The sequence below is a fragment of the Cyprinus carpio genome, chromosome B24, assembly GCF_018340385.1.
Source record: "Cyprinus carpio isolate SPL01 chromosome B24, ASM1834038v1, whole genome shotgun sequence".
NCBI lineage: Eukaryota > Metazoa > Chordata > Actinopteri > Cypriniformes > Cyprinidae > Cyprinus > Cyprinus carpio.
The window spans coordinates 9,167,797-9,180,707 of record NC_056620.1 but is presented as its reverse complement, the minus strand read 5'-3'; the positions used below and the strand labels follow the sequence as shown (position 1 = coordinate 9,180,707).

At 33.7% G+C, this 12,911-nt stretch overlaps 1 protein-coding gene across 5 annotated transcripts in view; it reads left to right on the top strand.

Annotated features, from left to right (window-relative positions):
* The window catches only part of LOC109052852 (transmembrane protein 108-like), a 66,585-nt gene that overhangs the window by 34,765 nt on the left and 18,909 nt on the right, over nucleotides 1–12,911 (top strand). For all 5 annotated transcript variants that reach the window (XM_042751800.1, XM_042751803.1, XM_042751802.1 and 2 more), the window contains one exon: nucleotides 7,213–7,296. In XM_042751800.1, coding sequence (XP_042607734.1) covers nucleotides 7,213–7,296 — 84 coding nt within the window. The remainder of the gene's footprint in view (nucleotides 1–7,212; nucleotides 7,297–12,911) is intronic.

The window sequence follows — 12,911 nt, the reverse complement described above, 5'->3', positions numbered from 1 at the left end:
ATCATGTGACACTGAAGACTGGAGTAATGACAGGAATATATTACATTTTAAAATAAATCCTAAAAGAAAAAAACATATATTTATATATTTCACATCATATTTTTTTGTACTGTATTTTTGATCAAATAAATGCAGCCTTGGTGAGCACAAGAGATTTCTTTCAAAATGTTTATATTTGTTATGATGGTTACTCTTTAAAAACACTAATAATAAATTTCATAAAACTGTTAAATGGAAAGTTTTGCAAATGTAAAAATAAATGTTTTAATAAAAATTGTAATGTTCTGAGGCCTAAATTTACTTGTAGCATTTTAAAAAAAATTTTTTTTTTATTTAGACAAACGTACAATAGAAAATTCAGTCATGAAAATAATTATCAGCTTATCATATGTACCAGAGTTTTAATATCAGTGCATCCCTACTTTGGAAACTATTTTTGCATCCTAGTTTAAAGGAATTATCTTCATGGACTAGGGAAAGAGTACTGTATATGAAAAGTATTTTATAGTATGCCTTTTTATTTAAAAATATGAACAATTATTTTAGAAGTATTTTGCCTCCTTGTTATTGGTAATATATTCTCTTCCATTAGGGAGGTAATTCAGTCATTTTTCATGACCTTTTCTCATGGCATGAGAGCTAGGATATGACACATGATGACAGCATAAAATGTCAAACATCTGTTTGAATATGTTCTGAGAGGTCACTGCTGGGTTATCACAGATACTGGAGCTTGTGTGACATTCCACATGCTTGATTGCTGCCATGATGGGCCTCTCAAACACACACGGACACAGGAAACACATGTGCAGCCGCTCTGAGTCTCTACATACCTTATCAGTGCTGCATGCTAATCATGAAAACTACAAACCAAAGGACTAATTCTCCCTCATCAGGCATCTTTTTAAGGCTCTTGGGATACTTTAAACCTCATCCTGAAGTTAGTTTAATTAGAATGTTTTCAAGATGATTGTGCTCTATTCGATTATTTCTAGCTAGAAGAATAAGCATTTCTATACAGTACTTGTGTAAGGGCTGTGTTTAGGGCTAAACTGGCATATTTAGCCTTTATTCATTCGATTGGAATTATAATTATGATTTCAGTCAATTTTAAACAGGCTATAAATATTTTCTTTAACAGTAAAAAAATTAACACCAGCTGCTGTTATCTAATATCGATTATGTCTGTAATTGTTTTATTTTCAGTATTTGCAAACAGCATTTTCAGGAGCTCAGATAAAATGCAAATCTGTGAATTGCTCCGGTGTCTTTTCTTAAGTAGCAACACATGTTGAACAGTCTTATCTTAGACACACAGAAACTTGTTAGCTTCTGCAGAAGCCCAGAGGAAATGATGTCATGTAATACACAGTGAATGTGAGAGTGGTCCAGGTTTAATTGGATTAATGAGTCCTTGTAAATGAATTAGTGAGTGAGTGCAGTCAATATTCCCAGTCAATCAACTTGACTATAGTGGACAAGATACGATGAGAGAGTCGCTCTGACCTCACAGAGAACAAGCACATACTGTAATTGAGTTTGCAAATGCAATTTAATTAACATGAAATCAAACTTGACCCTCTTTATTTTCTTAATTATGTCATTATGCTCAAGTCACTAGTGCATGTTATTATAAAGCAAAAAAAAAAAAAAAATCTTTGTTTTCATAATATTTCTTAAAAATATAATAACTTTCCCACCACGGAAACCACTTTTGTACTGATGTGTATGCAAGGAAATATAATATTAACATCCAATTTCAAAGTCTAATTTTCCGGATCCAATTAAATACAGAGTGAAAAGGATGACTTATTTCATTTCCTGCTGGATAATAAGTGAAATCTGTAACGAATGCTGTTTCGTGTTGTCTTCATTTGACTTCATTTGTAACAAATTATGTTCATGTTGCCTGTAAAGACCTCATTTATTAGCTGAAAAAAATGTACATTTATGCAGATGCTTAAATCAACGCACTAAAATTGCATTGAAGGTACACATTTTATAACTCCATGCATTCCCTGGAACGTGAACGTGATGAGGGCGTTATTACTACTATGCTTTATTGTTTTTGTTTTGGTTAATTTATTCAAGGAATATTCAACTTACACGTTGCCACATTGAGTTATGAAAAACTAAATAAGCTTTTCTTTAAAAATTTCCAGTTACGTCAAAGTTATTGACACTGGAATTGTTAGATGTTTTCTTCAGTAGTCAGTCTTTAATTTAATTTAATCTAATCAACTTTAAGAATATATATATATATATTCTTGTACTCAAGCAAATCTTTGAATTACTTTTACTTGAGTAAAAGGAATAAAGTAATAGATTTCTAATGTAATTAAGTATTAAATGATATTGGTGCAGTAAAAAGTACAATATTATGCAGTAAAAAGTACAATATAATGCTTCGAATTAAAGCTTTCTAAAGAAAAACTGATAAATTACTGACACTTCAAAAGTACTTTTACAGCAGAGTAAAAATACTTTACTACTGTCTGCCTCTGTAATTTACTCATCCCCATGTCATCCAAAATGTTTGTGTCTTTCTTTCTTCAGTTGAATAGAAATTAAGTTTTTGAGAAAAACATTCCAGGAGTTTTCTCCATATAGTGGTATTCAGTGGTGTCCAGTGGGTCGAAGAACCAAATTGTATTTTAACAGCTTCAACACGATCCCAGCTGAGGAATTAGTGTCTTATCTAATTAAATGATTAGTCATTTTCTTAAAAAACATACAAAAAAAACAATATATACTTTTTAACCACAAATGCTCGTCTTGCACTCTACGCTTTGCGTAATCACATTGGAAAAGTCACGTGTGGTTAGTTCTTCGTCTGTGTACTTTATCTCATTTTCTCCTCCAACTTCAGAATTGTCCGACATCAGTTTTACCTTTTTTTTTTGTAAAGTGCATGTTTTGCAAAGTGGTATGTTATTTGAGTACTGTGGTATATACAATGTACTTGTGGGGTTTCACAAACCTTTATTTAAGCTTCAAAATTGATGAGTTAGCCTCAAGTAGATGTGCCAATTTCTCCGCCTCCAGCTTTGGTAGTCTAACTGTGAAACAGAGACAAGCATAAAGGTAGAAGCGTTCTTATTCCTGTCGGCGGTGGCCTGAGGGGATCCATTGACAGCTTTATTTCACTACACCATCTCAGCCGACCTTGGCTCATCTCAAAGCCCTTGTCCCTCCAGACAGACAATTTAGAGGTGCTGTCTCAAAACTGCCCCGGGACATCGGCAAACCGTCATCATTAACGTAAACCAAACATCGTCTTGGGAAAGGAGGGGCTGTTTTCTCAGTCTGTTGGCTCAAGGGCTCAAAGCACACGTGGCTAATATTTTCACGTCAAGTTTGATTTTCTCTGTATTGTTCTCACAGTTGTCCCTGTGACAAGATTTAAATATAATTTTCTCTTAGGGTTGCTATGGTGACTGAAGCAGGGTCTCTGCGTGTGCCAGTTGCCATGCAGTGGTTTGTTAGAAAAGAAGTACAGACGCTACTGCATGCTATCTAAAATTTACACAGAGCTGCATCTCGGTCAGTTTGCCTCCTATTTTCAGGGTTTACTCCTTTGGCCCACACGTTCATTTCATGGCCTCTCGATTTGTCTTGTGCTTGTAGTTTTTACTCTACTGACCTCATCTCTGTTGTTAAAAAAGGCCTCGGATCTCTTGTCCTCCCGGTGCAGGTGGGCATGACTCACAAATGGACTTTCTTCCTACACAAACTCACACGCACAGTTGCATTTACTGGAAAAGCGTGTAGTGAATCACAGATATTCTCACAGGTGCCCTGATGACGTTTCAGAGACTACTGAGCGCACACACTAAAGCACAAAAAGCTGTTTGGGTCTATTGATTGAGATGTCATGATCTGTATTGATTGAGAAGTCAGGAAGCTCAGCGGTTGAATTTTTTCAGGCTGGCTGTGTTGAACAGTAATGAGATGAACATAATGAGAAACAGGTTAATAACCTCTCGTCTATTGTACAGGATGTTATGCTAGATAGATAACAATTTGCCCCTGGTTGTGAATTTTATTGTAACTTTCACCTATCAAACTGCAACACATCTCAAAATAATAATAATTATACTGAATGCGCACTACTTTGAATCTTAAAAGTATATTTTTAAAAAAAGTACTTGCAGATAAGATAATATTAATGAAATAAAATGCAACTTACTGTAAGTATACTTAAAGAGATTCAAATTTCTTGAATGTTTCTTAACAAGTGCACTCTGTAATAATAATCAAAAATAATACAATTTTATTTCAAAGTACATTTTGGAATTACTGTTCTATGTTTTGTTGTACTTTAAAGAAGTACATTTATTAAAACACACTGTAGTGTGTTATTCGATATTACATTTACTGTACCATAAATATTTGTCTGCACATTCGGAAATACACGTTAACTATATTTCAATAGCAGTTATTATGAAATCAGATGTACTTGTGTCCCACTTAAGTCAGTCAAAAAAAGCCCTGTAAATTTGCTTTAAACTATAATACATTTTTATTTAATTGCAATTAACATGCAGTTAAAGGGATACTCCACCCCAAAATGAAAATTTTGTCATTAATCACTTACCCCCATGTCGTTCCAAACCCGTAAAAGCTTCATTCGTCTTCAGAACACAATTTAAGATATCTTGGATGAAAACCGGGAGGCTTGTGAAAATCATCGTCAGAATAGTCCATCTGCCATCAGTGGCTCAACCGTAACATTATAAAGCGACGACAATACTTTTTGTACACGAATAAAACAAAAATAATGACTTTATTCAACAATTTGTCTCTTCTGTGTCACTCCACATCAGCGTAGCGGCATTTTGGCGAATCTGAGCTGTACGCAGGCAGAGTATGCTCTTCTGTGTCAGCCGCGACACAGGATGTGCTGTTTTCTTTCAAATCAAAGCGTAAATATACATAGAAAACATAACCTTGTGGTGCGGCTGACACAGAAGAGTTTACGCTGCCTGCGTACAGCTCAAATTCACCTAAAAATGCCGCTACGCTGATCCAAATCCAAATTGCATTTTAACAGCTTCAACATGATCCCAGCCGAGGATTTAGTGTCTTATCTAATTAAATGATTGGTCATTTTCTTAAAAAATAAAAAAAATTAAAAAAAAAACTTTTTACCCACTAATGCTCGTCTTGCACAAATGCTCGTCTTGCATTGCGTAATCACATTGGAAAAGTCACGTGTGGCTAGTTCTTCGTCTGTGTACTTCATCTCATTTTCTCCTCCAACTTCAGAATTGTCCGACATCATTGTTTTACCTTTGGTGCGGCTGACACAGAAGAGTTTACGCTGCCTGCATACAGCTCAGATTCGCCAAAATGGCGCAACGCTGATGTGGAGAGACACAGAGGAGACAAATTGTTGAATAAAGTCATTATTTTTGTTTTATTCATGTACAAAAAGTACTTTATAACGTTACGGTTGAGCCACTGATGGCAGATGGACTATTTTGACAATGATTTTCATACTTTTATGGACATTGACACTGCTATTTACTTGGCAGTCTATGGGACAGTCACAAGCCTCCCTGTTTTCATCAAAAATATCTTAAATTGTGTTCCGAAGACAAACAAAGCATTTACAGGTTTGGAACGACATGGGGGTAAGTGATTAATGACAAAATTTATATTTGTTTTAGAATACCCCTAAAAGTTAAAAAAAATCACAACAATCATTCTAAAAAAAAATATATATTTATAAAAACACAATATCCACACTAAAATAAAAAAATAAAAAAAAACACACACTTAAAAAAAAACTATTTTCCCGCACAAAAAGGTGTTTAATGAATTTGCCCTTTTGCCAAGATAGCCAATTTTTTTTTTTATTGTAGAGCCATCTTTCAGCCACCTTTCAAAGTGCTGTGCGATTGCCTAAACATGAGATACTGATAATGAAAACTGCTCAAACACAGTTTTATTGTATAAAACAAAATTTTATACAAATTCTGAATGGATTATATATAGCATAGAAAGCACACAAAGAGCACTCCCTTTATAATTAGTAAAAAGCTGCCTCTTAGTTTATTACGATTTCATGACGTTTTGTTATACTTATGAGAGAATTCGCGAGCTTGCAAAACTCAGCAATGGACAAAACTCTGGTGTTTTGAGAGGTGACCTCTGATTGGCATTTACGTTTATGAAATCAACATAATATATTCTATTATTGGCTACATTGCCCAACACTGCAAAACACAATGTAAATAGAAACCTTTTGATGTTCTCCAGAGCACAATCACAAATATTCACTGGATATTGTTTGCCGGAGATTTTCCTGTGGGTACTCGAAGTGCAGTTTTTTTTTTTTTTTTTTACTTAGCTGCTTGTCATTTAAATTTAGATTTAATATTTGCTAAGAATTATTCCTACAGCCTACAAAATCACTACTGACAAGTTAAAAAGCATTGATCAAAAGCTATTTAGATGTGGTTTGGTTTCTAAAACGGCTCGATTTGATCTGGTGCTTATATGAAAGACAGTCAGCTCTTATTGAAAAGATTATGGAAAGGGATCAATGCTGCTCAGTGTATCACGGCCAGTGTGGTTGTGTTGGCGAGACTTTTAGATTAGCATGTGATTCAGACTTCCCTTCACCCAAGGGGGCTCAAATCTCATTTCACATACTTTATCGACTCAATATGTCTTGTGCACTGGGATGCGGTTCCATCACAGTACCCCAAGGACAAGATGAGAGAGTGACAATTTTGACACCTTGACAATCACACACATTCATAGACACTTGAGAGAAATATGTCCGTTTCCATTTGCATTTAGCAGTGTGACAGTTTCCTGAGACTATGGAAGTGTCGGCTCATGTCAAATGCCTGAACACAGGGGAATAACGCAGGAGGTCATATAAATTTTAGCCTACGTTATTTATTATTTTCAGAGCTAAACCATTTATGCATTAAAACTAAACAAAATGAATAACTGTTTAATATTCATTTTGGTGTTCAGAAATTGACTTTTATTGTTTGGGAAAACAGACAATCAACAGATATGGCTGAGCTAATGTGGCTGTGTTGGGCTGGTTCTCTCACATGTAAAAATCATGACCCTATTTAATTAAAAATACCCAAGTTCATCATTATGCTATTAAAGTTCATTAAAAGTTCAGGAATGCAATAGCATGATAATCAGATTATCATTAACCCCCGACTATCCTTTGTCCTGTAGAGAACCATGAGCACTGTGGAGGAGGAGCCGGACCACATGATACCATGAAGAGAAGCCTGCAGGTCCTGCCCCACCAGCTGCTGAGTAAGTCTCACATTAATAAAGCCTTTTAATACCGATAAGCCATTTATAGTGTTTTTTAAAGCTCTGTTTTGTCATGGTGGTTGACAATGGACCCTAACACCCTACCGTCCCATGTAATAATAATGATATAATTAAAAAACATTTTAGGGCTGTAAAAGTTGACATGTTATCAAGTGTTATTTTCTTATCATCGATTTTCTATTAATAATAATAAGGTTGTATTTTAATTTCAATTTTGATTATTTTGTTATATGTTTTTGCCCATTTTATTATTAAATGTATGTATAGTTCATTTAGTTTGAGTTATTTTAGTACTTAAGTAAACTAAACAAAAATGAGAAATGTTACCTTGGCGGTTGGCTGAAATAAATATACATTTAAGTTTTTATATTTCATTTTAAGTTAATGTTTTCAAGTAAAAAAAAAAATGTGCTTATGGTTTTAGTTTTAGTTGCAATATTATTGTGACATTCTGCACATTTATTGTGGAAACAAAAATATATAATACATTTTCACTGAATTGATTGCTTGTTTGTTTTTTAGGATTATACAGCTTACATTACTTCTTTTATTTGCACAGTATTAAAAAAGTGTACTGTACATAACAGCCGTTGTAGTTTCTGGGGGTCGGTCAGCATGTTTTTTGGTTAAGTCGATTAACCAAGAAAATCTTGCTAATTAAACCAGTTTAAAACCCTTGTTGGGACACCAGCAGACCTTCTGCCCATCCCAGATCTTTTATTTTGTCTCTTTACTCAGAACACTTGCAGAATATTAGTATTGCCGACACACTCTTGATATCAGTCTGGCTGAGATCAAACATTAAATTGTGAAATGTATCAGGAACAACTTTAAAAAGAGATTTCAACACAGCAAATTCTGTTAGATGTCATGCTCAGAAAAATCCAAGATGAGTGTTAACAAAACCTCAAAACCTCAGTCAAAAAGTTTCAGTGAAATACTTTTCAGGCTGAGGTATATTTTAGCCATTCATTCATTCAAACTTATGTCAATGGAGAAAAAAAAATGGTAAGGGAAAAAAACTGTTTTCAGTGCTTGGAAAGATTCAGGTCATTTTTCTAGGTGAATGTTCAGAGTGTTTCCCAGCTGAGCCCTTTATGACCTGAGGCTGTAAGGACACTGTGCTTCTGGTGTCTCTGTAGGTGGCTTTAAAATATGTCTACACACTGTATGTGAAGTATTTAGTAATCATAAGAATTCATATGTAAAGTATAAATACATGTATTGTACATACATTATCGTACATTTGCACATGCACCGAAATATGCATTGACAGCATCTAAAACGTAAGCATTTTGGATATAAACAATTTTAGATATATACAAATGTTTATGAATCCTTTTATGTCTGTAGAACAATAGCACTGAATATATGTGACCTTGGACCACAAAACCAGTCATAAGGGTCCATTTATTTATTTTTTTTCATTTGAAAATCTTAAATCTGAGGGTGTACGGAAGAGGATTAGGGCCAAGCAATAATAAAAAAATAAAACCAACTCGAGATTAAAGTCATTATATTGCGAGATTAAACTCATTAAATTTCGAGAAAAAAAGTCGAAATACAATCTTGAGAATAAACTCATTAAATATCGAGAATAAAGTCGTTGTGTTTCGAGATTAAACTCGTTAAATTTCGAGAAAAAAAGTCAAAATACAATCTTGAGAATAAACTCATTAAATATCGAGAATAAAGTTGTTGTGTTTCGAGATTAAACTCGTTAAATTTCGAGAAAAAAAGTCGAAATACAATCTTGAGAATAAACTCATTAAATATTAAGAATAAAGTCGTTGTGTTTCGAGAAAAAACTCGTTAAATTTCGAGAAAAAAAGTCTAAATACAATCTTGAGAATAAACTCATTACATTACACGCCATTAATGGCAATGCCATACGGTTTTAATTTATCATAGCTGTCCAAGTGCCAGAGTTCATTTGGGTGAAGCCAGTGATAACCTTGCATTTGTCCTCTGGTTGTCATTTCATGTTGGACAAAAACGAGTAGCCTACATCACGCAAATTTGAATGATTTTTTCTTCTAAAAAGACCTAGCCTCTTGCAAATTCTCTTTAAAGTTCGTGTGCTAATTATTATTGTGTCATAATTAGCTAAAGTTGATAGTATTTCTTTAGTACTGAAAGAAAGTCTAAAATATAGGTTGACTAAGAGTTTTAACCCCTGCATGTCCTCTATAGGCTATGCAATGAACACTGATCGAATTCGTTAGTCTCTACATTTCATTTCGACTTTTTTTCTCGAAACACAACGACTTTATTCTCGAAATTAAATGACTTTATTCTCACGATTATTTCGACTATTTTTCTAGAAATTTAACGAGTTTTTTTCTCGAAACACAACGACTTTATTCTCGAAATTTAATGAGTTTATTCTCAAGATTGTATTTCGACTTTTTTTTCTCGAAATTTAACGAGTTTAATCTCGCAATATAATGACTTTAATCTCGAGATGGTTTTATTTTTTTATTATTGCTTGGCCCTAATCCTCTTCCGTAGAGGGTGCGATAAAAACTAAATATTGAGAAATAAAAAAAAAAAACTTTTAAGTTGTCCAAATTAAGTTCTTAGCAATGCATATTACAAATCAAAAATTAAGTTTTTATATATTTACGGTAGGAAATTTACAAAATATCTTCATAGAACATGATCTTTACTTAATATCCTAATGATTTTTGGCATAAAAGAAAAGTCGATAATTTTGACCCATACAATGTATTGTTGGCTATTGCTTCAAATATACCTGTGCTACTTATGACTGGTTTTGTGGTCCAGGGTCACATTTTAGATTAATTAAATATTTTCAAAGCCATCGTGGTTTTTAATGCATTTACCTAATTTGACATGTTCTATCTGATTTATTGTGCAGTATTCAACTATACATATTTTTAAAGAAATTAATACTTTTATTTAGCAAGAATGCATTAAAAGACAGTAAAGACATTTACAATGTTACAAAATAATATAAATCAAATAAATGCTGTTCTTTTGAACTTTATATCTGTCAAAGTATCAAGAAAAATGCAGCACAACTGTTTTCAACATCATTAATTATTAAATGTTTCTTGAGCACAGCATATTAGAATGATTTCTGAAGAATCATGTGATACTGAAGACTAGAGTAATAACTAGGAAAATTCAACTTTGCTGTCTCAGGAATAAATTACATTTTAAAATATATTCAAATCAAAAACAGTTATTTTAAATTGTAATACAGTATGTATATATTAATATATGTTAAGATTTTTGTTTTAAAGCTGTTCATACATAAATATACATTCATATTGTTACATATGAATACGTACGAAAACTAATTAGATCAGGCAGGAATGCCAAAGTTTTACTGGTAGGTTGATAGTATTTTATAAATTTAAATACTCTTCAGAATTCTGTTGTACAATTAGCTCTGCTGCTACCCCAACATATCATAATTAAATGCAACACTGTAAATTGCACTCTGTTGACCTTCTGGCGTGGCCTGAGGTTAAGTGCTTTGCTTGAGGTCACAGTCATGATAGTTCAAAGATCAGCATGTGTGGGGTTTATACAGTATATGCAGTTTTAGTTACAAGCTACTTTAACCCCTTTGGTAGGCAGTTTCCTACCAAAGCAACTTGCCGCAGAAATTAGGGACCTTGCCAAACCTGGCTGTTAGTAGGGGATGTCCACTTGCTTTTGGCCACAAAGTGTGCTAGTTATGTAACAAGAGCAGTACATGAGTCATAATTAGTTTTGGAACTAAATAGTACTGATAAAAAGAGCAATTTTTGTTGTTTCACTGTCAGTTTGTTTGTGCCTTTTGTGTCAATCTGTTCATCATCTCATCTGTAGGGATGGCACCATTTGTTTAAAGTAAACTGAATTTATCTGATGGCTTTCTCATGTAGTTATGGTGTGATTGCTGTTCTCCCTGAAGTGCAGATGGCATTGTGAGGTTATTTGAATACAATGGCTTTTGCCAAATAACATCCTAAATTGGAATTCAAAAGGAATGCTCAATCAAAAGTCCCAAAGGCAGAATGTTTCACTGCAACGGCCATTATTTCATTGTCACAGCTATTTTGAGCAGCCGTAGCCCAGTGAAATTATTTATGTGCTAGGAATTTCCTGTTTAAAGTGTTTACTTCCTGTGCAACCAAAGTAATTTGTTAGTGCCCCAGTAAATGACAGACTTGATGTACTCTGTAAACAAATTGATTTCTTCAGTGCCAAGTGCATCTCGCTCGTCCACCCTCCTGATTGGATAAACATCTGCAAGTTCAGAGGCATTACAGAGGACCAACGCAACCTAAATCACACAAACAGGAAGCCATTATCAGAGGGTGTTATGGTTTCCGCCTTATCTGTGAGCTCACATCTGCACCACCCTGCCCCTCCCTCAACAAAGGAAGTGCCCTAAGCGGCCCACAATCCTCTGGAGGATCCCTAACTTTAAAGACCACGGCTCCCAAAGAGACACCAGTGGAATTTATTCATTGGTTGGATTCATTGTTTTGGTTTTGTTCACATTTATAGCTTAAAATAATCCTTTGTGTGACTTTCAAAGAGTGATTTTATTTAGCGTCTCACACTGTTAGCATGTCAACAGCTAAAATGTGAAAAGAGACTTTGGCTGATTTTTTATTTTTTTTTCTTAGAGAGATTTTGTAGTTTTATATCATTTTAAACCTGGTATTCCAGTTAAACCTGATCAGATCACAAGCGGTCAACAGAGACAGGTTGCCATTTACAATACAGCTGGTATTTTCATGCATCTCAAATGTGTTCTGTCAATATATCAGCTTTATTCAGATTCTAATTTAATATCAAAACCTCATTAAAAGGCTACAATTCTTTTGAGATTTTTTTAAACATCTTTTATCATTATTTACTAGGGAAAATGCATTGAAGAAGTTGTTTGTTTTGAAACAGGAATTGACATCATAGAGAGGTCCCCAGCAGACACTCATGTGTGTCAAGATCAGTACATCTATTAAAATATCGGTTCATTTCGCAAGACACAGTTTGTTCAGGTTGTAAAATGTCATATTAATTGATATTGATATGCATAATGGGGTAACAGCTTTATTTTAAGGTGTCCTTGTTACACATGTGAACATGTACTTACTATTATAATAACAATACATTATCCATAATTACATGCAAGTAACCCTAAAACAGACCCTAATCCTAATGCTAACCCTATAGTAAGTATGTAGTTAATTAATATTCTTCATTACTTAAATGTATAATGCACTGTAACAAGGACACCTTAAAATAAAGTCTAACACATAGAGGTATTTATGAATAAATAATGCATGTCATTTGTTAAAAAATACTTTAAAAATCACTATCGTTCACAAAATGAATGTTTTGAAGTATTTTATGCTCACCAAGGCTGCAATTATGTAATCAAAAATACAGTAAAAATGATATTGTGAAATATTAATGTTATTCTTTAATATATTTTAAAATGTAACTTATTCCTGTAATGGCAAAGTTGAATTTTCCTCAGCCATTACTCCGGTCTTCACTGTTACGTGAATCCAGAAATCATTCTGATATGTTGATTTGGTGCTCAGGAAGCTTTTCAGTGTTTAAAA